General features: G+C 39.1%; 1 protein-coding gene across 3 annotated transcripts in view; it reads left to right on the top strand.

The window, feature by feature from the left end:
* Positions 1 to 12,797: 12,797 nt before the first annotated feature.
* The window catches only part of SACS (sacsin molecular chaperone), a 29,679-nt gene continuing 15,243 nt past the window's right edge, over positions 12,798 to 27,233 (top strand). For 2 of the 3 annotated variants that reach the window (XM_058185814.1, XM_058185813.1), the window contains exons 1-7: positions 12,798 to 12,990; positions 17,426 to 17,576; positions 18,418 to 18,505; positions 19,699 to 19,784; positions 22,324 to 22,435; positions 22,957 to 23,103; positions 23,988 to 25,470. In XM_058185814.1, the coding sequence (XP_058041797.1) occupies positions 12,989 to 12,990; positions 17,426 to 17,576; positions 18,418 to 18,505; positions 19,699 to 19,784; positions 22,324 to 22,435; positions 22,957 to 23,103; positions 23,988 to 25,470 (2,069 nt within the window). In that variant the 5' untranslated portion in view covers positions 12,798 to 12,988. Of the gene's footprint in view, positions 12,991 to 17,425; positions 17,577 to 18,417; positions 18,506 to 19,698; positions 19,785 to 22,323; positions 22,436 to 22,956; positions 23,104 to 23,987; positions 25,471 to 27,233 lie in introns of those variants that run through there. The other variant, XM_058185815.1, reaches the window with a different exon arrangement.

Here is a 27,233-nt window from a genome sequence, read left to right as displayed (position 1 = left end):
TATTATACAGAGAGATCACGATTTAGTAGGGATAGTAACACACTACATTCAACGGACCAAATTTCTGCAGTGATTTGTATCATTTGCATTGTTATGCCATTATTGGTGTGAATGGGTATATAGGACATAAACTGCTTCATCAGCGTTATTATTCAACTGATACAAATAGCTGTAATGGCAAATTTCATATTTAATAGACATATAAGACACCATTGTTCCAGTTAGTCTGTTTAAAAAAAAAGATGTAATGTATCATCTCCATGTTGAAGAGATGATGTAATATGGATTCTTCTTCACCTAAAGTCATTTATAAACCTTTTGAAGGGTCATGTGCAACTGGAAGGGGAACAAATGGTATCATATACATTAAGATATCATTGTGCAGCAATATATAGGGATTTTACATACAGTATACAATTTATGTCACTTTGTCACTATGGCTTCTACCTGGACCTTATGTTGATAAAATGGTGCTTTTCATTTTCATATAATAAATGTAAATAATTCCATTCCCAAGCAAATATTTGTATTTCAGATCACAGTGTCTTTACGTATAAACTTATACTTTGTGGTGTTGTTTGCATATGTTAAAGAGAAACAACCTATTTTTGGATAAGTTCAACTGCTTATCATTAGTTATGTCCAGTGGTGAAATCCATTTTCTTTACTACCAATTCTGTGGGCGTGGCTTGGTGGGTATGGTGTGGCAGGCATGGCTTGGTGGGCATGGCAGGGGAAGGATACTGCAAACTCTCCATTCCCACTTTCCTCCAGGGGAAGGATACTGCAAAATCCCCATTCCCTCCCTACTCCTGGGGGAAGGATATTGCAAAATCTCCATTCCCACCTTGCTCTGGGGCCAGCCAGAGGTGATATTTCCGATTCTCCAAACTACTCAAAATTTCCATTACGGGTTCTCCAGAACCTGCTGGATTTCACCCCTGGTTATGTCCAAAGATTCAATTAAAAACTGATGTATCATTTGAGGGGATAGTTTTGTCCAAACAAATTAAATGATAAAGCCAAGGGTCATTATACTAATTCATATTATGCTGATTAATACCTGGATTCACAGTGAACCTCCACAATGTGCATTTATTAACATTTTTGTTCTTTCTGAGAATTGAGCATATATATTATTCAGATAAGCCATGATTGTTGTGCAGGATGGCCAGTTGACCAAAATAGTGCAGTAGACTTTTTTTGCCCCAATGCAACAAAGAGAAGGCTGAAGAAATTTTGGTTTGGAAATTGGTAAACTTCTTCCAGCATGCTATTCTGATCAAAATGTCATTCCTCATAGCTGCATATCCTTAAAACCTAAGTAATATAATCACAGATTTCCCATACAACAGAGAATTGAACAGCTTAAAATAGAAATTGGGCAAGGTAATTCAAATTTATTATGTAGGATCAAAAGGGATAGAAAACAGGGTTATCAATGGACATTCCTCCAGTCTTATGACCACTGTTCTTTTCTATACAGGTACAAGCAATGGGCTCTCATTCTCCATTTCAACAACTAGAAATTTATGGTAATAAAATTGTATTTACCCTATTATGGGGATAAATATTTCATCAATTTTTGGATTAGTCAAAAAATAATGCCTTACAACTCATCATGGCTGATTTTATACAGCACACCTGAGTCAAAATCAAACTACGTAATAATTTACAATACATGAACCAAAGTAGGATTTAACCTTTTATCTTTGAATTACCGTATATACTCGAGTATAAGCCGATCCGAATATAAGCCGAGGTACCTAATTTTACCACAAAAACTGGGAAAAACTATTGACTCGAGTATAAGCCGAGGGTGGGAAATGAGGCAGCTACTGGTCAATGTAAAAAATAAAGATAGAGCCAAGTAAAATAACATGAATATTTATTTGAACGAAAAACAATAAAAGTGCAAAAGGGGGTCCCCAAAAAGAATATGGTATCAAAAATACAGTATCTTTAAAAGTAACAGCAACCAAGCTAACGAGAGCTAAAATCCCTCAAAACTGGAGTTCTCCTCCTCATCATCTGTTTGTCCAAACAGAGCTTCAGCTACTTCAGCTTCTGTGATGTTATCCGCATATACGTTGTCGTCATCACTGAGTTCACAGTCGTCATCATCACTGCTGTCACTCTCATACAATGCGCTGTCTTCACTGCCATCCATAGCATTACTAATGCCACATTTCTTGAAGGCACGTTGCACCATGTCCTCTGGAATATCTTCCCATGCATCACGAACCCACTGTGCTATTAGTTCTATGTCTGGCTTTCTCAGATTTCCAACTTTTGTCAGACGAGCTTGACCAGATGTCATCCATTCATGCCACATCCTTCGCACATGGTCCTTGAAAGGTTTATTTAAACTGACATCTAGGGGCTGCAATACAGATGTAAGCCCACCTGGAATAACGGCCAAAGTGACTTGAGATGACTTTGCCAATTTTTTTATGTCATCAGATGTGTGGGCTCTGAACATATCCCAAACTAACAGTGATCTTCTAGTCCAGTCCCCACTCCTCAAGCAAGAGATCCTATACTGTTTCAGACAAAGGATTGTCCAGTCTGTTCTTTAAAAACCCTCCAGGAATGAAGTGTCCAATAAGGTTCAAATTGCAAGTACCGGTAGTCCTCAATTTAAGACTGCAATTGAGCCCAAAACATTGTTTTGTTATTTTTCCCTAACGTGTATGTATCCCCTGCCCCCATTTCGTCAGGCTGCCAACAAAGCGAAGCACGGCTGAATATTATTATTATTATTATTATTATTATTATTATTATTATTATTATTATTATTATTATTATCATTATCATTATCATCATCATCATCATTATTATTATTATTATTATTATTATTATTATCATTATCATTATTATCATTATTATCATCATCATCATTATTATTATTATTATTATTATTATCATTATCATTATTATCATTATCATTATCATTATCATTATTATTATTATTATTATTATCATTATCATTATTATCATTATCATCATCATTATTATTATTATTATTATTATCATTATTATTATTATATGATGATGATGATTTTTTTGCATTGGACAGAGCGAGTTTCAGTTTACCAAACTTTGTATCTTTTAATGAAACGTGTTAGTCTGGAAGGGACTGTTTGAACTCACAAAACACTTGCAACTTTTAGTTCCGTGCTGAGGATTTTTGGAAAGCAGCCCAGCAATATTTATTTATTGCTCGGACTGCTCTTATTTTCACTCCCCCTTTTCTTTTCTTTTCCTTCCCTCCCTCCCTCCTTCTCTGCCTCTCTTTCGTCCCCCACCTCCCGGGATCCTTGCGGGTCGAAGGTTCTGCCCTGCCTTACACCAGCCGCCCACCTATGCCAAGGTCTCCTGGCTCTTTCGCTCTCTGTAAGCAGCGGCTTCTCGGCAGCGCCGCCCTCCCTCCATGGATCGGCTCCTTCCCCAGCACTGAAGGCATCCTTAGGAATACACCTCCACCTCCAGGAAAATAAAAGAGGCAGAGAAGGTAAATCGCCCGCCCGTTCGGAAAGGAAGGGAGAGGACTCCAATGGAAGAAGGAGAGGAGAATTACCAATAACAAACACAAAGCGCTGGGTTAGAGGTGCCTTGTCATGTACAAGGAGATCAGAGGGCAACCACCATGAAACAATAATCAGACTCAAAACGGGCTGCTTATTTGCCATTTGCTCTGGGTAGAACGGGTTTTTAAAAAATTGGTTTGGAGAAGGAAAGCTAATTTGCTGATCTGCGCGAGGTCGGTTTCTTTTGCCTCCTTCTTCTTCCTCCTCCTTCTTCCCACCCTAGCTTGCAATGCCCCCATCTCCTCCTCCTCCTCCTCCTGCCCCCTCTCGGGGAGAAATTGTTTGTTCTTGCCGTATTTCTCCGCTTTCCAAGAGGCTTTTCTTTTCACCTCTTTCTCCCCACCTCCCCAATTTCCATAGGGAAAAAACCCTAGGAAAACTTGGCAAAAAATAAAATAAAATAAAAAGTACTGAGTGCAAATGTTTTTTTTTTATACTGTAGTTGGAGTTTTCCACGTTTCTTTCACATTCAAGGCAGCATTCTCCCCCCATCCCTCGCTGCTTTTCCAAAACATGCTTTGAAACCTTTGCATTTTATTGGGATGTATTCGTGACAAACGCCCCCTCCGAGGGCGAGAGGAGGACAGTAAGAGGAGGCGAGTGACAAACAAATAAAGAGTTCTTCTCGCCTTGGCGTTGACACACTCGCCGTCCTCTCCGAAAAGCCGAAATTGAGTGCGAAGCGGCAGTGGGGGTGGGTGGGTGGGTGGGGGGAGGCCGCCGTGAAGTGCCGGCTGGGGGAGCCCGGGATTGAAGTGCCGGCATGCTTTGCCAGCTCGGCCGGCTCGTTTTGGGGCGGCGGCTGGCCTCCGGCGTTTTCTTCCGCCGCTTTTTGATGGCGGCGGCGGCGGTGGTCGGCGGAGGGGGCGGAGGAGGCGTTGACATTTCGCCTCTCACTGCCTCCTCTTGCCCGCGGTGGGCGGAGGCGTTGTCACCTCGCCCTCCTCTCCAGCCGAAATTGAGTGCGGCGGCAGGAGGCCGCCGTGAAGTGCCGGCTGGGGGAGCCCAGGAGCCAATCCCGGGCTCCCCAGCCGGCACTTCACGGCGGCCTCCCCACCCCACTGCCGCTCGCACTCAATTTCGGCTGGAGAGGAGGGCGAGTGACAACGCCAAGGCGAAGAACTCTATTTGTTTGTCACTCTCGCCCTCCTCTCCGAAAAGCCGAAATTGAGTGCGGCGGCAGGGGAGGCCGTGAAGTGCCGGCTGGGGAGCCCAGGAGCCAATCCCGGCCCCCAGCCGGCACTTCACGGCGGCCTCCCCACCCCACTGCCGCTCGCACTCAATTTCGGCTGGAGAGGAGGGCGAGGTGACAACGCCAAGGCGAAGAACTCTATTTGTTTGTCACTCTCGCCCTCCTCTCCGAAAAGCCGAAATTGAGTGCGGCGGCAGGAGGCCGCCGTGAGTGCCGGCTGGGGAGCCCAGGCCAATCCCGGCTCCCCAGCCGGCACTTCACGGCGGCCTCCCCACCCCACTGCCGCCGCACTCAATTTCGGCTGGAGAGGAGGGCGAGGGTGACAACGCCCTCCGCCCCACCGCGGGCAAGAGGAGGACGAGTGAGAGGGGCGAAATGTCGAACGCCCCTCCGCCCCGCCCCTCCGCCGACCACCGCCGCCGCCGCCATCAAAAAGCGGCGGAAGAAAACGCCGGAGGCCAGCCGCCGCCCCAAAACGAGCCGGCCGAGCTGGCAAAGCATGCCGGCAGCATTTGGGCTCGTCCTGCCAGCCCAGCTGTTCCCGAGGGCAAAAAACCCTCTCCCTGGGTCGGCTCTGCAAGGGTAGACTCGAGTATAAGCCGAGGGGGCGTTTTTCAGCACAAAAAACGTGCCGAAAAACTCGGCTTATACTCGAGTATATACGGTATCCATGACATACAATAAAAACTTGATTTAACACAACATTAACAGTGAGATGTCAGATTAGAATTTATGTCATTTATAACAACATATCAGATCCATATTTACATAATTAACAAATTATTTGCAATAAAACCTCAATTTACAAACCTTTAGTTAAATGGACAAAACCATGAATTAATGTACATTAAGTCTCTCTACTGGAAGTGAAGCCTAAACAAAGAAATTATCCCACACTTCTAATGAACACAGCGTGTGAAAATAGTTTTGCTGAATTGGTCCAAAATTAATCTTAGTCCAGCATTTTATAAGGCATAATTATCAACCAAATTCTTCTGGGATGCTTGCAGACATCTCCGCTATTTTTCCTCTGCACTCTGGCATATCCACAGAATGGAGCACTTTTATCAAGATGACAAAGTGACATGTTATACAGTGCGATGCAAGGACCATTTCTTTTGTATATCTGTGCAAGTACTATCATGATATTACCTATATATAGAAGTACTGTATTGGTGCCGGCATGACTTCAGTGCAATTCTGCTTTCTACTCCCCCACATCCCTTCTACTTTCCTCTCCCTACATTTGGAGACATGCTATCACCAAAGTATGTATTATTCATGGCAATGCTTTCTACTCATCATACACAACTAACAATATAACACTTCTGTAGGACACCAAGGAGTGGAATATTTAGACCAGAAGCAACATTTTTATGAGGAATAAATAGTGACTATAAGTTTTTAATTGGAATACACTTTGAAAACCTCCCTGATCGGCAACATGTTTCAACTGTGAATTTAGTTGTCATTTATACCCTTCTTTTAACAGGAGAACTAGGATTTGATTTCGAAAGCTGTTCAAGAGAAACTCAAGAAGTATAATACATTTGTACAGGTTTCAGGTCTTGCAAGCAAGTTAATTGTGGACATTTTAAGTTTTCAACATGGGAGACCACCTCTGCAGCCCATAATCCCCGCTTCCCTTTTAGCAGATACCAGCACTCTACTTGAACCATTGGTTTTGGTTTCCTGCCATTTTGAGATTCAGAAAATAGTAAAAATTATTCTGAGCTTGAGGTAGGCTGAACACTGGTGGTTTTTAAGCCCAGCCCTTGTGCAGGATGCAGATCCATCATTACTTTGTCCACTGTTGTCTTAAACTCCCCCAAAACATTAATTGCAACCACCAAAAGGAAGCTATCAACCTCTAGTATACAGAGTATATAAATAACCTGGACCCTCCAGAAAGGTTTTGCTTCAACTCCTAGAAAGCAAAGGTGATATGCCTATACAAGTAAGAATTCTAGGAGATGATCCAACACATCTGGAGGGCATCAAGTTAGACAAGCACAGGAAGCAAGCAATGAGGAAAATTTGCCTTTGCCTAAAAGCAAGCTCATTCTGTCAGTACAAAGACAAGCTAGCATCAGGCATGTGTCAGAACAATAAAATTTGCCTACTCAGGGTAATACTAGAATGGATGGATACCAGATTCTTCCTCTCTTCCTTGAACTTTAGAGAGTTCTTTACAAAGAAATTAAATTCCCATCCTGTATTTTATATTACCAAATCAGCAATGAACAACTTTTATATTCTCAGTGGTCTACTAATATGTATTATGTTACACATATTGACTCAATATGAATACCTCATTGTATAGTATCTCTGATCTCAGACATAATTGTAGCATTAGGTATAAAACCAAAGAGAATACCAGCATACCTCATTCTTTCAAAATTCAACAAACTAGACCCTATCCATTTATTTTCATTTTTTGGAGTATTTTTTAAGGTTGCTATCACTCTGCAGTATTCAGAGGCAGATACTCAATCTTCACAATTGGTTGGAAATTGTCCAAGGAAAAAGGATGACCCAGAATATTATTTCAGGCAAGAAGGATCTTGAAGTTCAAGTTCTTTTAGTGGCAGCACCTCTTCAATTCCAGCAGCCAAAAAAACCAGTGCAATCCTAGGCTGCATCAATAGGAGGATAGAATCAAGATCACATGAAGTATTAGTACCACTTTAAAAAGCCTTAGTAAGGCCACACTTACTAAGTGCAGAGGGCTGGAGGATAAAACATACGAAGAGCGGTTGCAGGAATTGGGTATGTCTAGTTAAAAGTAGGACTAGGGTGACATGATAACAGTGTTCCAGTATTTAAGGAGCTGCTACAAAGAAGAGGGGTCAGCCTGTTTTCCAAAGCACCAGAAGGCAGAACAAGAAACAATGGATGGACGCTAATCAAGGAGAAAAGCAATTTAGAACTAAGGAGAAATTTCCTAACAGTGGGAACAATTAACCAGTGGAATGGCTTGCCTTCAGAAGTTTTGGGTGCTCCATCACTGGAAGATTTTAACAAGAGACTGGGTAGCCACTTATATGGAATGGTACAGGATCTTCTGCTTGAGTATGGGGTTAGAAGACTTCCAAAGTCCCTTCCAACTCTATTATTCTGTTAACCTTCCATGTTGGAATGGCAGACAAGTTTGTTTTGGCAAAAGGTCACAATTTGAAAGTTCCTAAGTAATGTTTATATATCCAGACTATTAAAAATTACTGATAAATGTGAATCTTGACCTATTTGTATTTAATCTAGCAGATGTAAAGAGGCTGACCAAATTGTTCTGTGACTCCATAAAGCGTCCCAAAGATAATAATCTATTTTTTGTTCTCCAGCTGATAGTATTCAGCAAAGCAGTTTTCTTAGACCTGAAAGCTGCGTATAGCTATTTCAATCTATGATAGACTATTGAATAGTATATAGATACTCTGGATTTAAATAGCAACTTAAATCATCATCAGAACTCTCCATTTCTACATGCATGAAATATTTAAAACAGTGGCATTAAAAATCCATTAAGGAGGCATAAAAACTTGGATAAACAACTAAAAGACGGACATTACTCACTATATATGAAAAGTTCCATAATAGCATTGCATTATTTCACGTTCAAATGTGGTTGCTGAGTCATTGGCATTTTCCTGCCAACACTGCAGAATCTTAACTGCTGCAGCTGTAGGTCCTTTGCTGCAGTACAGTTGCCTGCATAAGTAAGCCCCAATTATTTGTTCAGGTTTATGCAGATCTTATCCTGGCTCTTTCTAATGTGATTCTTTATAGTTTTGTCCAATAACACCTGCTGATGATTATTCTGTGAAGTGCTTCCAATTAAACAACCTAAACAAACGAGCAGCCCCAGCCATTCAGAATCAAAGTTATTGCAAATGCCTTAAAAAAGGCCATTGGTTCCTTTGGTTTTATGCTAAAACCCACAAAACTGCACTGTACTTGGCTGCAGTTCTTGGTAGGGGTTCAAGATAGTGATTCAACACAGGTTTTTTCCACCATACTGGCCATACATGCTAATTTAAACCAGTCTTAAAAGGAGCAACTCATCAGATGAATGTGGGAGTGAAATGCTATGCTTTGGGGGGATCTATCAAAATGGCATGAAGGATTAGGAAAAGGAAAAACTATTTTTTCTTTTTTAAATTCTAGAGTAAGCAATTCAAACGTTCTGTGGCTGCACCTATTGCATTAAACCACAATAATTAGCTTGAGGGAGACTCTTACACCCCAGCTAAATAAATCACAATTGATCCCATCCTGTTACCCTTGTAGCAGCACTGGGAATGGCTAATATTTTAGCATTAAACTCCTGTACTTTGCTACTGTCCTGATGGTGGAATTTTGGCATATACTTTTATTCTACAATTTTCACCTGTCGAAATGCTGCTATGCAACTATTAAATAAAACAGGAGCTATTGGTTTGCTTTCCAGACAATCACTCAAAGTAGATGACTCAGGCTATAAAACCTATCTACATATAGATGAAGATAAAGAAACAGCCAAACTATCATTGTATAATAGTAGTTCTTACTGCTAAAATGTCAAACATTATAACAAGGCTGGGCTTGAGATACAATCCCAAATGGGTATATATGCTGCATTTCATTTAATCAATCAATCAGCTCAATACTGGTTTGCATCTGAAATTTAATTTTAAACAGCATTCTTTCATAATTGTTGCCCCTAGTAATGTTACTATTATCTGGGATTTGTATCAGGAGTGGGTTCCACTTACCTTTACTACTGGTTTGCAACGGCAGCACGTGCGTGTTTCTGCACATGCACAGCTTATGCGCATGCACAGATCACCCATGATGATGTCGTGGCGGGTGGGTGGAGCCTCCCGCCAGTTTTACTACTGGTTCTATAGAACTGGACTGAACCGGGAGTAACCCTCCACTGATTTGTATATGTACAACTACTTGGAAGCATCTTGTTCCTGTGAAGAATAAGTAGAGCAATTCATGTTTTACAAACACTTCTAAAACTTATGAATCCAGACAGGCATTTCTTATAATCTAACATATATGCTATCAAAGTTACCTTTGATCAATGCATTAAGCATTACTTTAAACCTGAATTGATCTGTGGAATTAACTAAGCCCTAATGCAGCTTGTATGGTTTTGGTTGGGAATGTGATTCAAATCTCTTGTGGTTTCAAAAGCATGCTTTATTGGCTAGGGGGTTAGTAAACTCTGCAAACTGTGATTTATTCCACAAACCAGGGTTTTACACAGTTCATGGATCTATTTGCTTAATGATTTCTAGGTTTAGTGAACAGTTGCCATACCACATTCTATCAAGATTGATGATGACTGGATACAGACTTTATTCTAAGGAAGCTCAGGCACTATGTACAAATTATTGATGCTGTTATCTCCAAATAACCAGTGAAAAGTAAAAACAGATGCTCAAACCAGGGATCATAAATATCCTTCTTTCTTGCAAAACAGCTCATTCATAATTTATATCTCAGGTCAGAATGGGAAATAGATGGGGAAGAACAGATACAGGTACCAGTTTTAACCATGTTTAGAAATTTTGCAAATTTTGCATAGGAAATTGTGACACTTTCAGTGTAGCCCACTGAGACAGTAGCTGAGCGAAAAGAGAAGTGGCTCATTCATTCCTGATTGGGGAAGTTACCCTGAACAGCTTGGCTAGAGCTACCAAACACTTAGTATTTCCTTGCCTAAATAGAAAACAAAGAATAAGCAATGCAACCTAGGCCTACTTCATTTCCTTACCATTGAGAGAGAGTGGTTAGGAACGGAAGATTAGGTAATAATCTTTTCATAAAGCAGAAGCTCTAAAACTTCATTTATTCAAGGGAAGCAGGAAATGCATGGTGACTTGTACTCCTAATAAATCTCACTGCAGTTTACAGGAATGTTTCTGATTTGAAAAAAAAAATCCACCTTAGAAAATGCAATTCCATTTCCTTAAATTCCCTTATGTATATCTGTATTAAGAAAGGTCACTATGTCAACTGTGAGAAAACTGTTTTATTGAAAGAAATTTGAAGCGTGACAATACAAACCTTTCTTATTAAAAAAAAAAGCTAGGCTCTAGCTAATTTTGTTTTTGAAAAAATGATGCCAAATAATATTTTATAATTTTTTAAATTGATTTGGAAACAAATGTTAAACATATTACAGACATTTGATACTTTCATATTGAGTGGATTCAATTACTTAAATGCCACTTTCACCTCTGCTTCTATTGAATAATTTAACGTTCTTTACATTCTATTATTCCAGATTACAAATAAAAGATACAGCTTTTTATTATAGTATATAAATGAGTTCTAAGAAATCTTTACCCAAGGAATATTTCAATTTTTCTTTTGAAAATGCTAGGTACTATTCGAGATTTAAAATTATGAGGCCTCAATGTTTTTTAGACATAACTGATGAGATATGTATTGTCAGTAAGTCCAATACATGCTTAGAAATAATGCTAAAAGTAGAAAATCAAATATTCATTCATTGAGTAACATGACCAAGGTACAGTACAGGGGTGGGTTCTACTTACCTTTACTACTGGTTCGCAACAGCACTGCGTGCGCTTCTGTGCATGCGCATAAGCTTCCTGACGACGTCTGGGTCAGTGAGCGGCGCCTCCTGCCAGTTTTACTTCTGGTTCTTACGAACCAGTCCGAACCGGGGGCAACCCACCACTGGTACAGTAGCTGATCCAACTATTTGGTTTGTTTGCAGTCTTAATAATTGTATGAATTATAAAATGACATGACTTTTTATTTATTCTTCCATTTTAAGTCTACGAGTAGTAATTGTCTTTAATTTTATTTTTCTGTAAGACTCAAAATACTGTAGTGGAATAACAATACGGTAGAGCAGTGTTGCTGGGGAATTCTGGGAGTTGAGGTCTACACACCTTAAAGTTGTCATGGTTGAGAAAGTAGAGAAAGGTCTGCAGTAGAGAAATGTCTAGAAACTCAGTTTCTGTTGTCATACATTGAAAGCAAAACATTAGGGAATAGGCAGTTCATCACAAATTTCCCACTAAGACCTGGTTTTTAGGTGCTCCAAATATGAAAGGAAGTAGAGCTCCAATATAAGGTTCAAACTGGTATATATGCTTTCAGCGGTGGGCTTAAGGCTTCAGAATTTCTTATATTTGTTTTCTTATCCATGTACACTGCAGGTCTGACAGAACATAATATCAATTCAAAGCTGCTCTTTTAAAAGCATATAGCGGGGGGAAAGCTTACTGAAAATAGTAACACTTCTGTGTAGACTTACAGCAACTGATTTTTGCATGCTATGCCGCATTTTAATTGATATGGTTGTGAAAAAAGTACTCCCCCAAGTATATACTTGGCAGATTCTAAAAGCAAAAATAAAGAAGTGGTTTTAAACCTGTAGACGTCGATTCACCCCACACCAGTCAAGAAAGAGCCCTCTTTTGTACTGGGAATAAAGTAAGTTTAGCTTTCAGAAGGATTTAGCTTTTGCGTGTCTATGACAGAGAGTTCTCTGCATTTTCTGCAAGCTGAATGAATACAATACGGTGTGGTGGAAGCGGACTCGTCTATGTGGCTCACCAAGAAAGTCAATAAATACACTTTTGTCATATAGAAAAGAACGGCCCGTACAAGATTAAGGTATTTGTGTACGTAACCTCTCTGGTCAGGAGTCGCACAGTGGTGGAGGGAAAATGAGTAACAGGCAAACCTTATGGAGGCGTGTTTGTCTGTCTGTCTCTCTGTGTGTGAAGCGTGATACATCGGGGTTAGGATTCCTCCACGTTTCGCACCCAGCGAGCTGAGTGCTATAACCCCTGCAACTGTCGCAGGCCGAAGGCAACGCCACCTGCCCTTCCGTTCCTTCTCCCGGGCTACCCTCCGTTTGACCCTTTACTGCTCAGGCGCTCCCCTCCATCGGCTCTTCCCCCCCCCTCCTGCAGAGACTCTCCTCCCTCCCTCCGCCGTCGGCCTCCCTCCGTCCGTCCTCTTAGGGCGGTCTCTCCTTTTCCCCATGTGCGGAACCGGCGGCGCGGCGCGGCGCTGGCTGGCGGAAAGCGCGAGGCCTGTTTCGATGCTGCGGCTAGCGGGTTTTTAGCCTGCCTCCGGATAGGCGGGCGCCGCGGTGACTTTCAACAGCCCTGCCCGTCACGGAAAGGAGGCTCGGCCCGCGAAGGAGGCCGGCGAGGAAGCTTGGAAGGGCATGTGAGTGAAGCTGGGTGGCGCTCACTTGGGGAGCCGTTTTGGAGAGGCGCTGGAGACCCCCGGCGCGTTCCAGGGGTCCCTGGGCTGGAGTTTGTCTCTCACCCGCGAGGATGGCGCTGCGGCTCTCGGCTGAATGTGCCGGGGAGTGGCGGCCGCTGCTGTTGCTGCAGCTTGGGAAAGGCCGTTACCCGACTACAATGGGAGCCGCGTTTCCTCGAGAGGATGATGTCCTGGGTGGGAAATATACCGTAGTTTGCTTCACGGCCCCGGCTTTTCTCAGTTTTCCTGCGGCAGGATTCCCCAAACCGGGGCGCCACCTCTGGTTGGCGACGTGACACACAGGGTTACAGTGGATCTTTATTGCCCGGCTTGCTATTGTGTAACCGTTGTTAATCTTGTGTTTTCGGCTATTTTGTAATTCAAACTGTCCTAATGCTGTCCGGGAATTACCTGGACGAAGCACTTTAGAGGGTGGGATATATTATGTGCATTGAGCGTTTCCATCTTAAGGTGTAGATTCAAGCCCCCAAACATACCCCTATATATATATATATATACTGGATTTTAGGGTGGCCCAGAAGATCTCATAACTCTGTGTTTTGTTTCCCCGAATCTTTAAAAGGCATGCTTAGTACAGTAGGATTAAAAGGATATATGTGGTGTGCATGTATGTATGTGTGTGTGCATGTATCACATTTTACATGCTGGTGTGAAAGGCCCACACCCACCTCTGCATTGTTACTCAGCTGATAGTGCTACTCCTGGCACTCTACCACTCCCCTCCTAATGATGCTTCTGCGGATTGGAGTAAAGAATAAATGCAAACTCCTGGAGAATAAGAGACAAATGAGGATCCTCAGAAGAGTAGAAAGGGTGCTCAAGAGGTTTGAGAGAAATTCCTTGCCTGTTTGTAATGGCAAAGAAACTTGGATTTAATGAGAATTGCTTGAAAGATGGAAAAAAATGTACTGTATAAGCTAATAGTTAATCATACACAGCCATACAACAGGAGATTATCTATTTGATGCATTTATATCTCATTTTTCCTAGGAGTGCCTAAGGCAATAGCCCCCCCCCCTCAAAAACCTCTGAAAATAGATCTGTGCAGTGCAGAAGTGCACAAATGCAACTCTGTAAAGCAGTTGTGTCAGTTTGGTAGCTGCCAAATTGTCCTGGGAAAAGATATAGTTGCTATAAAGCTTTTCAGACAGGTACTATGTCTGAGCCCCGTGGGCTCTAAAGCAACTTCATGGAACAGAATCTGAACACATTTGTACCATCTTGCTAGGAAATATGTTAAGTAGAAAAATAAATCTGGCCCAAAGTATAGGCTTCAAAGGCTGGGGGTAAACTTATACTTGGTTCGCTGTGTCACACTGATAGCTTGCAGTTGAATTTGCCATGTAAATATATTACAGTAGTCCTTCATTTAGCAACCATTAATTTATTAACTGTTCAAATCTGCAACAGCACTGAAAAAAGTTCTCACATACTGTGAGAACAGTTGCAGCATCCCCATAGTCACATGATCAAAATTCAGGCACTTGGCAACCCACTATTTGTTTAGGACAGTTGTAGCCTCTCATGTGGTTGCCATTTGCTACCTTCCCAGCTGGCTCTTCACAAGCAAAGTCAATGAGAGAAACTTAACAACTGCAATACACACTTAACAGCTGCAGTGATTCGCTTAACAACTTGGCACAAAAGATCATCAAATTAGGTATGACTCACTTAACAACCACCTTGCTTAGCAATGGAAATACTGATCCCAATTGTGGTCCTAAGTCAAGGCCTATGTATACATTTTTTCCCTGTGTTTTCTGTACATATTTCCCATACACATGTATGTATTTATCATTATTTTTATGTATGCATTGATGTTGTAAGTTTTGGGAACAATGTAAAGTTGAGACAAATGTGTTGATAATCTATGAAACGAACAAAAACACAGTATATAATGCTGGGGTGCCTTGATTCCTATTTTCTGTGGTTGTGACATACATGTGAAATGCGTTCCACTCAAATATAGGAAGGCTCCTCAAAATATTTTCTTAGTAATTAATCATTGTTGATTGGTATTCTTTCACTGCTATTGCAGTGGTTTATTTTTCACATTTTATTCTGCTTCCTTCTCATCATAATACAGTAAACATCGGGCTTTTCTTTATTATTATTTTGACTGGTTGGAGATTTATGGTTACATAAATCCTTTAAATTTAAAATTTAAAAGCATACTTTTAAATGCTGTAATTTCAACAGGTTGCCAACTTTTAGTAGCTTGCTGAGGTGTTTTAAGAAAAACACTTGGTTCTTATCTCCTGCAATTGTTTGCTTCATTTCTTACATTGTTGGGCATAGAAATCAATGTTTTCCTTTCCCAGGCCGCTTAAAACATTTCTGTGTTAAGTGGAGAATAAAAACATTCTATTTTTCTGTTAATCTACTTAGTTATCTGCACATAATGCCTTGTTACCTATAGCTGCAAGCAAATTATTAAGTTCAGTGTTCCCTGAGTAGCTTATATTGTATAGACTTTTGTAAAGAGTTAGGAAACAGATCTTTTAGCTGTAGTTCAGTTTATACAAAATTGAGGGGAAAGAAATAGAATAAATAGATTATTGTGTATAGATTTTGCAATATTTTATCAGAATAGAAATAGAATAGAATAGAATAGAATAGAATAGAATAGAATAGAATAGAATAGAATAGAATAGAATTGCATGCATGCATGAATGAATAAATAAGGAATTTTGAATTTTAATATAGCAAACACCATGATTATTTAGAATATATCCTTGGTGTGCTATATTTAAAATTATGGGATATGGCTGAGTGTATATATGTGTGTGTGTGTGTGTGAATATCATATACATACACACACGTACACACACTATTAAAATTCTTCTCATAATTTTTACCTTGGTGAAATGGTGTCTTATAGGGCAACAAATTTTTTTAAGGAAGATACCTCAAATGGGTTAATCTACAGAATGCACCCAAAATCTGGCACTCATGACTCTCAAGGGAATGAAATTAAGGAAAGTTGTGACTGCATTAGTGCTACTGGCTGCTGCTGCAATGACATCATTTTCAACATTCTGTGACAATTTTCCAACCACTCTCTCAATTCCTTGCTCATTCCCTCACCCAGCAGCAGCCACTTCTCTGACTAATAGGAAGGGGAAAGAAAGGGGGGGGGGAGAGAGGAAGGAAGGAAGATTTCCAATACTCCTTACTAATTTCCCATATGGAAATTCCCACTCCCACTGTTTTTTTTGCCTACCATGGTCATTCTGTTTATTTAGGTGAGGAAATATCTCTGAAAATACCCAATGGAGTATGGGTTGTCTAAAAGTAAAGGTAAAGGTTCCCCTCGCATATATGTGCTAGTCGTTCCCGACTCTAGGGGGTGGTGCTCATCTCCGTTTCAAAGCCGAAGAGCCAGCGCTGTCCGAAGATGTCTCCGTGATCATGTGGCTGGCATGAGTCAACACCAAAGACACACAGAATGCTGTTACCTTCCCACCAAAGATGGTCCCTATTTTTCTACTTGCATTTTTTACGTGCTTTTGAACTGCTAGGTTGGCAGAAGCTGGGACAAGTCATGGGAGCTCACCCCCTTACGCAGCACTAGGGATTTGAACCGCCGAACTGCCGACCTTTCAATCAACAAGTTCAGCACCCTAGCCACTGCGTCCCTTATGGGTTGTCTAATCCCTGTTATATATTGGTATATTATTAAGTGCCCTAGTTTAAAAAGGATTAAGCTGAATGACATAAGAAATGGAAAAATATGGTTATAGATTTGGAATACAGTTCTTTCAAAGAAAATTAAAATTGCTTAGTAAACAAACAAACAAATGCAAATATAGATGTCTCAACAAATACTAAATTATCTATTACAAAAGTAGAAATAGAGAAATATTTTGTTTGGGTTAAGTAGATAAATCTTACAATTATTGGTAAGTTCTGAGAAAGATTATAGAAACAAAACCAGTATCTAGAACCAGAGATAGCCATTTTATAAAATGATATAATAAAAGGAACATGGTCTCATTTTGTCAATTGCTCTGCTCTCTCAAATCTATGAAAGCACACAAGATAAATTTGTATCTCATAAAGTTTTAATTAAGTTATAATTAACTTAATCTCATAAAGTTAAAATGTACGATTGAATGTAATTGACTTCAGAACAGATAAAAAAATTATGTTTTTTAAAAACAGTTCATATCTAAAATTTATAGTAAGTAGAACTGGATATCATTGGTTTCCGTGGATATTAATATAAAAGAATTATGCATTGACGGTTAAATGGCGAAACCCAATTTACGAACTTTGCAAAGACTTTGGGAAGCTTATAAATATGATTTGTTCACAGTGCTATATTCAATGAGCCGTTAATCTGATAGTATTTATTTCTTCCTTGTTAATTAAGGTCAATCACAGTGATTGTTCTTCATGATTATGTGGGTTGCAGAACCTTTGAGGTACCTTATTCAACACATCTGGGAGCCATAAAAGAGTTAATTTATCTTGAGACTGGTTTTCCAGTAGCTGAGCAGTCTCTGTTCTACCAGGGAAGAGAGGTAAGGAAATGTTCCAATGGCCACTCTCCCACCTGCAGTCACATATCTGCCCTTTGTACCATGGTCACATTTATGGCTGTTTGCAGCATCCCTTCACCTTGTTTTATATGGTGTTGCTGAAAAACTAGCATTTCCATTTTTGGCAAAAGTACATCATAGTGAACAATGGGTTTGCTTAACAACTGTGATGTTTCCACTTATAACTGCAGTTTTTGCTTAACAACCGCCATAAACAAACGTAAAATGAGATCAATCATGTGATCAACTCATTTTATGATCATAAATTTATGACTCTAATGTGGATGCTGCATTAGGGTCATAACTGAATGTGAAACTGAATACAAGTAGTCCTCAACTTGCAACCATTTGTTTAATGAAACTAACAGTAATAATTTCTGGTAACCCATTACTTAGTGATTGTTCAAAGTTACAACGGCACTTGAAAATGTAATTTATGACTGTTTTTTAAAGATATGACTATTACAGCATCCTCATGGGCACATGACAAAAATTTGGATGCTCGGCAACTGGCATGTATTTATAATGATTGCAGTGACATGTGATCACCTTTTGGGACTTTCTGACAAGCAAAGTTAATGGGGAAGCCAGATTCATTTAACAACCGTATTACTAACTTAGCAACTGCAGTGATTCACTTAACTGTGTCAAGAAAGATCACACGGTGAGGCAAAATTCATTTAACAACTTCTTGCTTCACAACATTTGGTAACTGTGGCACTTGGTAATTGTAGCCATTTATTGATTGGTATCATATAAAGTAATTAATTGTTGATGCTTATTTAGGAACATAGAATGTTAAATAATAGTCTTTTTCTTGTAGTTGTTCAATTGGGTCACGGTTGGGAATCTTCAGTCTTCTCAGAATCACGTATTTCTAAACCTTTTGTCCAAGGGCCTAAAAGGAGGAGGTATAGTAAATTATAATATGCTAACCATTCATTTCTTTACCTGTTCATCTTTCCTTATTCATGTTTTTCTAGTATTTGTATTTTTAAAAATTGAAATATTCTAATGAAAAAACACAGTTGACATTCTTGTGTATTGAAATTTGTTAGTAATTTGCTATAGAAATAAATATCTCAAATTCTAGCAATAGCTTTATTCTGTTTCAGGAGCGTGTGTTTAGTTTGATATTGCTGCTCCATATGTAACATCTTACAAAAAAAAACAAAAAAAACTTTGCCACAACCAATATTAAATTTTCAGGTGCCCATACAAAAGTACTTGTCCTATACGTGCTTATGAGATTGGATTTGTACATCACATAAACCCATAATGTACATGGTTCATTTTAGGATAGTAAACTAGTTTGAGGTCATAGTTATATTGGCTTACATATTACTCCTATAGCGACGCAAATTTATACGAATATGGGCACTTAGATTTATGATTTTCCAGCTTATTCCTACTTTTTTTTTAATGCTAGACAAGACCTTTAATCAACCCTAAGAAGTATAAATGCAATTTCCATTAAAAAAAAAAGAATATGTCAGGACTTGACAAAATAAGCTACAGTTAGTTTGTTCATCTTTAATATTGGCTGTTTCTGGTGTTTTTAAGAAACCATGGCTTTTACAGGCTGTAGCTTTTTGTAATGAGTGCAGATGTTACTGTGTACTATTTTTGTGCAGGTTTCAAAAATTGGATTTCTCTGGGGAGATGTTTGCACTGGTTTTCCTTTTTAAAATGTATCTGGGTTTGGTCCCTCTATTTTTAATCCCCACAATACATCTCATAGAGTAGGGCCTCTGGAGCAATATGAAAAATTAAGACGAGCCCTTCCATTTACTTGGCTTTGATTCATAAGTGCTCGTGAGAGCTACAAGAACACTCATGTTCTCATGATATGGAACTAGATTTGGGATTTAAAGGGTTATATCTTTTTTCACTTCTGTTTATACATTTTATTTTAATTCTCTGATTGTTATTACTATTTACTTGATTTTTAACTTGCTTTTTAATCACAGAACAGCTACCAGTAAGTGAGATTAAGCTGTTACCGAGATTCTACCTATAAACATCTGAAACCAATTCTGTAATGAAAAGTATATTTTCCAGTATTTCAAGTGCAGGAGTACCAGTTTTATTTTATTTTATTTAGGTCGCTTTGGGCAAACCACTCCTCCACTTGTTGATTTCCTTAAAGATATTTTAAGAAGATACCCAGAAGGAGGGCAAATTCTTAAGGTAATTAAAACTATTGTACCTATCTAATATTGTTGTTGTTTTGTTAGTTATGTAATGTTGTTTGTCAGTTCAGCCTTTCTACTATTTCCAAAAAATTATAGTGAAATGGGCATAGACTAAAGGATGTTAGGTTTAGAATTCTAGATGGTTGTCAAATTAAAAAAAAATAGCAATAATGCTAAAAGGAACAGGAAGCTGAGACTTACTCCTGTCTTTTCCATCTTGATAAATCATAGCATGTTGTGATACCAGAGCAAATTCACTAACTGTGCAGTGATACATTTTCACCACTATTATTATTTGCATATCTAAATTTTATAACATAATTTTGAGAATCATAACTTACTAATTTGTCATGTAAAGAATATTGTTTCTTTTGAATGTTTACTTTAAATATAGAAGCAGAACTATAAAGGGAAGGTATAAACAATATTTTTTCACACCTAAGTGTTTTGATAAGAAGCAGAAGAATTTGAAGTGCTGATCAAAAATATTTGATCCCGTTTGCGGCAAAGAGAGAAGATAAAGACTGCCAGCACTGACCTTCCATAGAGTTTTGCCTAAAGTTGTGATTAGTCAGAATAGAATAGAATAACAGAGTTAGTCCAACTCCCTGCTTAGGCAGGAAACCCTACACCACTTCAGACAAATGGTTATGCAACATCTTAAAAACTCCTAGTGTTGGAGGAGTCACAACTTCTGGAGGCAAGTTGTTCCACTGATTAATTGTTCTAACTGTCAGGAAATTTCTCCTTAGTTCTAAGTTGCTTCTCTCCTTGATTAGCTTCCACCCATTGCTTCTTGTCCTACCCTCAGGTGCTTTGGAGAATAGCTTGACTCCGTCTTCTTTGTGGCAGCACCTGAAATATTGGAACACTGCTATCATGTCTCCCCTAATCCTTCTTTTCATTAAACTAGACATACCGAGTTTCTGCAACCGTTCTTCATACGTTTTAGCCTCCAGTCCCCTAATCATCTTTGTTGCTCTTCTCTGCACTCTTTCTAAAGTCTCCACATCTTTTTTACATCTTGGCAACCAAAACTGAATGCAGTATTCCACGTGTGGCCTTACCAAGGCATTATAAAGTGGTATTAACACTTCATGTGATCTTGACTCTATCCCTCTGTTTATGCAGCCCAGGACTGTGTTGACTTTTTTGGCAGTTGCTGCACACTGCTGGCTCATATTTAAATGGTTGTCCACTAGGACTCCAAGATCCCTCTCACAGTCATTGAGCAAGATACCACATATACAGTGCATTTTGTTTTTCTTGCCAAAATGCAGAACCTTACTTTTTTCACCATTGAATTTCATTTTGTTAGATAGCGCCCAATGTTCAAGTCTGTCAAGGTCCTTCTATATCTCGAGCCTATCTTCTGGAGTGTTGGCTATTCCTGCCAGCTTGGTGTCATCTGCAAATTTGATGCATTCCCCATCTATCCCCTTGTCCAAGTCATTGATGAAGATGTTGAAGAGTACTGGGCCTAAAACAGAGCCTTGGGATACTCCACTGCATATTTCCCTCCATGTAGATGCAGTTTCAGATTAATATCCTTAAACTGATTCTTACCAAACAGCCAAAAAATGTTATTTGTCAACCTAAAGGGCAGGGAATAGCACAGTTTAAATTATAGTAAAGCTAATTCCAACTGGAAGTTGTAGAATATTTTCTAGCAGAAAGATCAGTTTATCAGTGGAACCAGTTATCCAAGAGTGACCAAAATATCTGTCCAAACCTATTTTGCTTTGGCAGCAATCTTGGTTGAAAAGTTTTTGGGTTCATGTATGTGTATCCTCAGATGATGAAGGGAAGACCTCATGGTATGTACACCAGTGTATTTTTAACTTGGCAATTTTAAGATGTGTGGACTCTCAGAATTCCCTAGCCAGCTGGTTTGTTGCTGAGTTTGAAAAACACTGATCTACAGTAAGTATTCAAGAAGATGTGGGGGGAGGCCTCTTTTTTTCTTTTTTTGTGGGGGGAGCGGAAGGGTGTTCCTAAAAAGCAAAGGGGATTGCTTTTTAAATCATCCCTCTAAACACTTTGGTTAGCCCTAGTGGATAAATATGTGTTGTGGATATTTTAATTCTAATTGTGGAGCATGGAGTTTGATTCAGTAATCTAACTGACCTTTCAATTCTATTCTTCTTCTGTGATTCCTGATTAAGTACCTGAATATTCTTGCTTTCTTTTCCCTGTGCATTCCTTTCCCTTTTATAACTTTTAGATTACAAGATTGAGATCAAGGACTACCTTTTTTTAAAGTTACAAACTGCCTTACATTCCAGCTCCAAATCATCATTTAATCACTCAGTCATTAATCTGATGTAAAATATTTTTCCAAATGTGTCATCATCACCTTTGACAAAAGAGGTGCCTATTTGTAATTTTAATACAATTTTAGCGTAAATGTGTTTTGCAACCTTGCTTCTTCATCTTTGTCCCTGCACCACGACTGAGGTATTCTAATCAACTGAGCTTTGGATTAATATGAATTAGAATATTTTAACATAATATTTGTTCTATTCTGTTTCCAGGAATTAATTCAGAATGCAGAAGATGCTGGGGCTACAGAAGTTAGGTTTCTGTATGATGAAACTCAATATGGAACAGAGAGCCTCTGGTCTAAAGACATGGCTCAGTACCAGGGTAAAATCTCTTTTTCAATTCTGTTTTCATGTCTGAATTATCTGCTTTCCTGCATTATCATAGCAAATTGTAAAATTCCTTATGTGGGAGGGCTCTGCCCGTAGAGATAGCAAGAGAAGTTCCTTGAGGATGGGTCCCAGCACAAGTCCGAAAGCTTAGAAGACAAAACCTCTGGTCCCAGTAATCAACCCAGATTGGATCCTGCAACATTATTCTGGGACACATATATTCACTTTCATTTGTGAAAGATAGTAATATTGAAACCGAAGCTCATAGACAATTGTATTATAATTCCCTTTGAGATATATGTATCGAGTTAGTTATACTTCTTCTAACCCCATTTCTGGTCTGATGGAAAAATCTTACATTGGGTTTTTACTAGCAGGTAAGAAGCCCAAAGTAACTCTTGCCATTGCAAAATTTACGTTCACAGCTTGTAAAATTTGCACATTGTTGAAATATCTTATACTGTATTGGTAACATAACATTTTTGAGTTTATGTTGCTTTTTCCCCTCTCTAGGTCCTGCACTTTATGTGTACAACAATGCTGTTTTCACTCCTGAGGACTGGCATGGCATTCAAGAGATAGCAAGGAGCAGGAAAAAAGATGATCCACTCAAAGTGGGGAGATTTGGAATTGGTTTTAATTCCGTTTACCACATTACTGGTATTTGCAATTATGTTTTTGAATGCTTTAGAATTAACATTAAGACACATTACTTTTGTATGCACTGGGATTTGCGCTGGTTTTCTTTTTTTTAAGTTTGTTTTAACATGAATTTAATAAGAAAAAAATATTTTATTTATTATTTATTTATTTAATCAAGCATTTATTTGATAACAGATACAAGTATAAACATGGTCATGAATACATGAAATGGATATGAATAAAAGGGAACATTAGGACTGGGACGGTAGGCACGCTGGTGGACTTATGCACGCCCCTTATAGACCTCTTAGGAATGGGGTAAAGTCAATAGTAGACAGTCTAATGTTAAAGTTTTGGAGATTTGGGAAAGAAACCACAGAGTCAGGTAGTGCATTCCAGGCATTGACAACTCTGTTACTGAAGTCGTAGGTCCATCAGAAGATCTCTTTAAAAACAGAGTGAAATTAGAAGATGTCTAGACCATTGGAAGAACTGAGAGACCAGATTAGGAATAAATCTTCATGAAGAAAAGCTATCTGTATGATTGCTAGTTGTGACACATAGTTAAAAAAAAGGGATTGGGGGATATGGCTTTTGAATTGTTTTGTCATTCTAAATGGTGTTAAAACCAGTGTGGTCTAATGGTTAAGGTATCAGGCTAGAAAGCAAGAGGTTATGAATTCAAGTCCTGCCTTAGCTATGAAAGAAGCCAGCTGAGTGACCTTGGGCTAGTCACTTTTTCAATTTATCTCACCTCACAGGATGGTTAGTTTGGGAAAAATAGAAGGAAGAAGGTGTGTTGGATAAGAAAAGAAAGAGAAGGGGGGGACTAAAGCGTCAAAGTTTTTATTTTTGTACTTAATGCAGACATCTAATTACATATTTCTGCTTTTATCTTGTAGATGTTCCTAGTATATTCAGTGGTGACCAAATTGGAGTGTTGGATCCTCATCAAAAACTTTTTGGACCTTCTGAGTCAGGCCAGTGTTGGAACTTGAAAGATGACATCAAAGAAATCAACGAACTAACAGACCAATTTACACCATTTGTTGGTGTGTTTGGAAGCACAAAGGAAACCTTCAAAAACGGACATTTCCCTGGCACCTTCTTTCGTTTTCCTCTTCGCCAGCAGCCTTCCCAGCTGAGTAGCAATCTATACAATAAGGATAAAATTCTAGAACTGTTTGATTCATTCAGAGCGGACGCTGATACAGTTCTTTTATTCCTTAAAAGTGTGCAAGATGTCTCCTTACATGTTAGAGAAGCTGATGGAACCGAGCGGCTTATTTTTAGAGTTACAGCCAGTGAAAACAAGGCTTTGAAGCATGAAAGACCCAACTCTATCAAAATTTTGGGAAGTGCAATAAACCAGTATTGTAAAGGCATTCCAAGTAATAGTATAACATGCGTGACGTACCATATAAACATAGTTTTAGAAGATGAGAGCGTTAAAGATGCACAAAAGACATCTTGGTTGGTATGTAACAGTGTTGGTGGACGAGGAATATGTAATGAATTGGACTGCTTGGCGGATGACTTGAAATATATCCCAACTATTGGCATAGCCATGTCTTTATCAAGCAGCGGAGAAGAAAAAGGAGCCGAGGCCCAACTATCAGGAAGAGCATTTTGTTTCCTTCCGTTACCTCCTGGTGAGGAAAGTAAGACTGGTTTGCCGGTTCACGTTAGTGGGTTTTTTGGTCTAACAGACAACAGAAGAAGTATAAAATGGCGAGAACTTGATCAGTGGCGAGATCCAGCAGCCTTGTGGAATGAACTTCTTGTAGCCAACGTGGTCCCTGAAGCCTATGCAACTTTGATACTGGAAGCCATTAAGCAAATGGAAACAGAAACAAATTCAGATTTTCCTTTGTCAGCTGAGCTAATTTACAGATTGTGGCCCCAAAAAAATACAACGAAAGTTCATTGGCAGCCAATTATAGAACCTCTTCTGAAAAAGTTATTCCAGGACAAAGTTATTTATTCCATCAGTGGCAACTGGGTAAAGGTAGAGGAAGTATATTTTTCAGAAATGGATGAGAGTTTGGAATCTACCCAAGCTGTGTTAAACTACCTTCAGGAATCGGGAAAAGAGGTTGCTAAAGTGCCTGATAATATTGCTAATGCAATCAGTCTTGTGATTTTGGGTATAAAAGCTATCAAGAAAGTGACTCCGGGAACAGTACGTCATGTGTTAAGGAAATCTGAGCATAAGGGATCTGCCGATGAAAAACTTTGTATCCTAGAGTTTGTGCTTGGCGATGGAAATTATGGTGAACTTATTGGATTGGAGCTTCTGCCATTACAAAATGGGAATTTTATTTCATTCTCTTCATCGGCATCAGCTCAGGATGCAGTCTATATCACTTCAGAAACTTATCCAAGGTATAACCTGTTTTATAAACTGTGTTAATAATAGTTTCATTGAAATACTGATAGTGCTATAGGCAGTTGCCAGCTTACGACCACAATTGAGCCCAAAATTTCTGTTGCTAAGTCAGACATTTGTTAAGTGAATTTTGCCCCATTTTATGTCTGTTCTTGCCACAGTTGTTAAGTGAATTACTGCAGTTGTCAAGTTAGTGGCACAGTTGTTCAGTGAATCTTGCTTCCCTGTTGATCTTGCTGTTCAGAAGATTGCAAAAGGTGGTTAATGAACCTTGGGGCCCTTCACCCATCATAAATATGAGTCAGTTGCCAAGCGTCTGAATTTGGTCACATGACCGTGGGGATGCTGAAGCAGTTGTGTGAAAAACAATCATAAGTCACTTTTTTCAGTGCCGTTGTAACGTAGAACGGTCACTAAACGAACTGTTGTAAGTTGTGGACTACCTGCATTTAATTATAATGTTTTAATAGTTCGGTCTACTTTATCCAGCATCATTTGCTTGTGCAGACTGAGGAGAAAGCCTGCTGTGTGCCTTCAAGTGGCCCACCAGCCCCAGGTCTTGCTTGTACCTGCAGGAGAGAGGAGAGTGATTTATAAGACCTTAGGTTTACGTGGAAGGATTAAACCCCGTCTCACTGCATATGGGCTATTATCTTAACTGGAGTAGTGGCCAAAATTGTGGAAACCTTTTGGGAAAAGTGTATTTTCTACAGCTAATAACACCACTTTTTTTTGGGAGTACTACCATAACATTAGATATCAATGGAAAGATAATTTAATCAAGAATGCAATGCAATAACTTTTATGAAGGATTTGCTGTTAGAATAGCAGTTACAGTATAAAGAAAACAAGTGAAACATGTAGAAAAAATGAGATATACAAAAATAATTATCACCATGTCAGTTAATACTTAGTTGGGTAACCTTTAGCATGAATTACGGCCTTACAATGTCTTCCCATGGAGTGAACCAAGTCTTTTACTTCTGCAGCTGTTATAATGTGAAACCAAGATTGAATGATTGCTTCTATTAACTGGGTTTTATTGCTGGGTCGCTTCTGACTAACAAGTTTCTTTAGGCGGCTCCATAGATTTTCAATTGGGTTAAGGTCTGGGCTATTCCCAGGCCATTCCAGCAGTGGAATATGATTATCTTGAAACTCCAAAAAAATTTGTGTTATTAGCCATCAAACCTCAAAAATACACTTTTCCCAAAAGGTTTCCACAATTTTGGCCACTACTGTAGCTCCTGAAATTTTTTTTTACATAATGAAAAAAATAATGAAATTTATTTTTCATAGTATTTATCTTCTGTTTCATCATTTGACAAATGATGAAAATTCTATAGCAAGAAATCACAAGCTAGAACTGTCACTGCGTATTGAAGATATTGGATGGAATGTAATCCTGTTGTCTTTGAACTACAGGCAAGGTTGTGACTTACTGGTACATTTAGAACTATCTTTAGCTGATTCTGAAAAAGGTATGTTAGGGTAAGGGCTAGTTGGTATTTTTATGGGAGCCCATCAGGGGTTCCCAAATCTGTAAGTGATATTGGGAAATTGAAAAATAAATAAAGAAGAAAATAGCGGTAAATGGTTTCTATATTTCCTGTAAAAGCATACTCAGAAATTGAGTTAACTAGAGGTTTATGGAGGCTGAAAAAATTACCTGGCTCATTGAGAGAATTAATTGGCAGGTTTTGTGAAAAGGAGCAAACCCTCAGATTCTATGAAGAATCCCTAAATCCTGTTTCCCCCC

This window comes from Ahaetulla prasina, chromosome 5, assembly GCF_028640845.1.
Source record: "Ahaetulla prasina isolate Xishuangbanna chromosome 5, ASM2864084v1, whole genome shotgun sequence".
NCBI classification, from domain to species: domain Eukaryota; kingdom Metazoa; phylum Chordata; class Lepidosauria; order Squamata; family Colubridae; genus Ahaetulla; species Ahaetulla prasina.
This window is presented reverse-complemented; position numbering and strand designations above follow the sequence as displayed.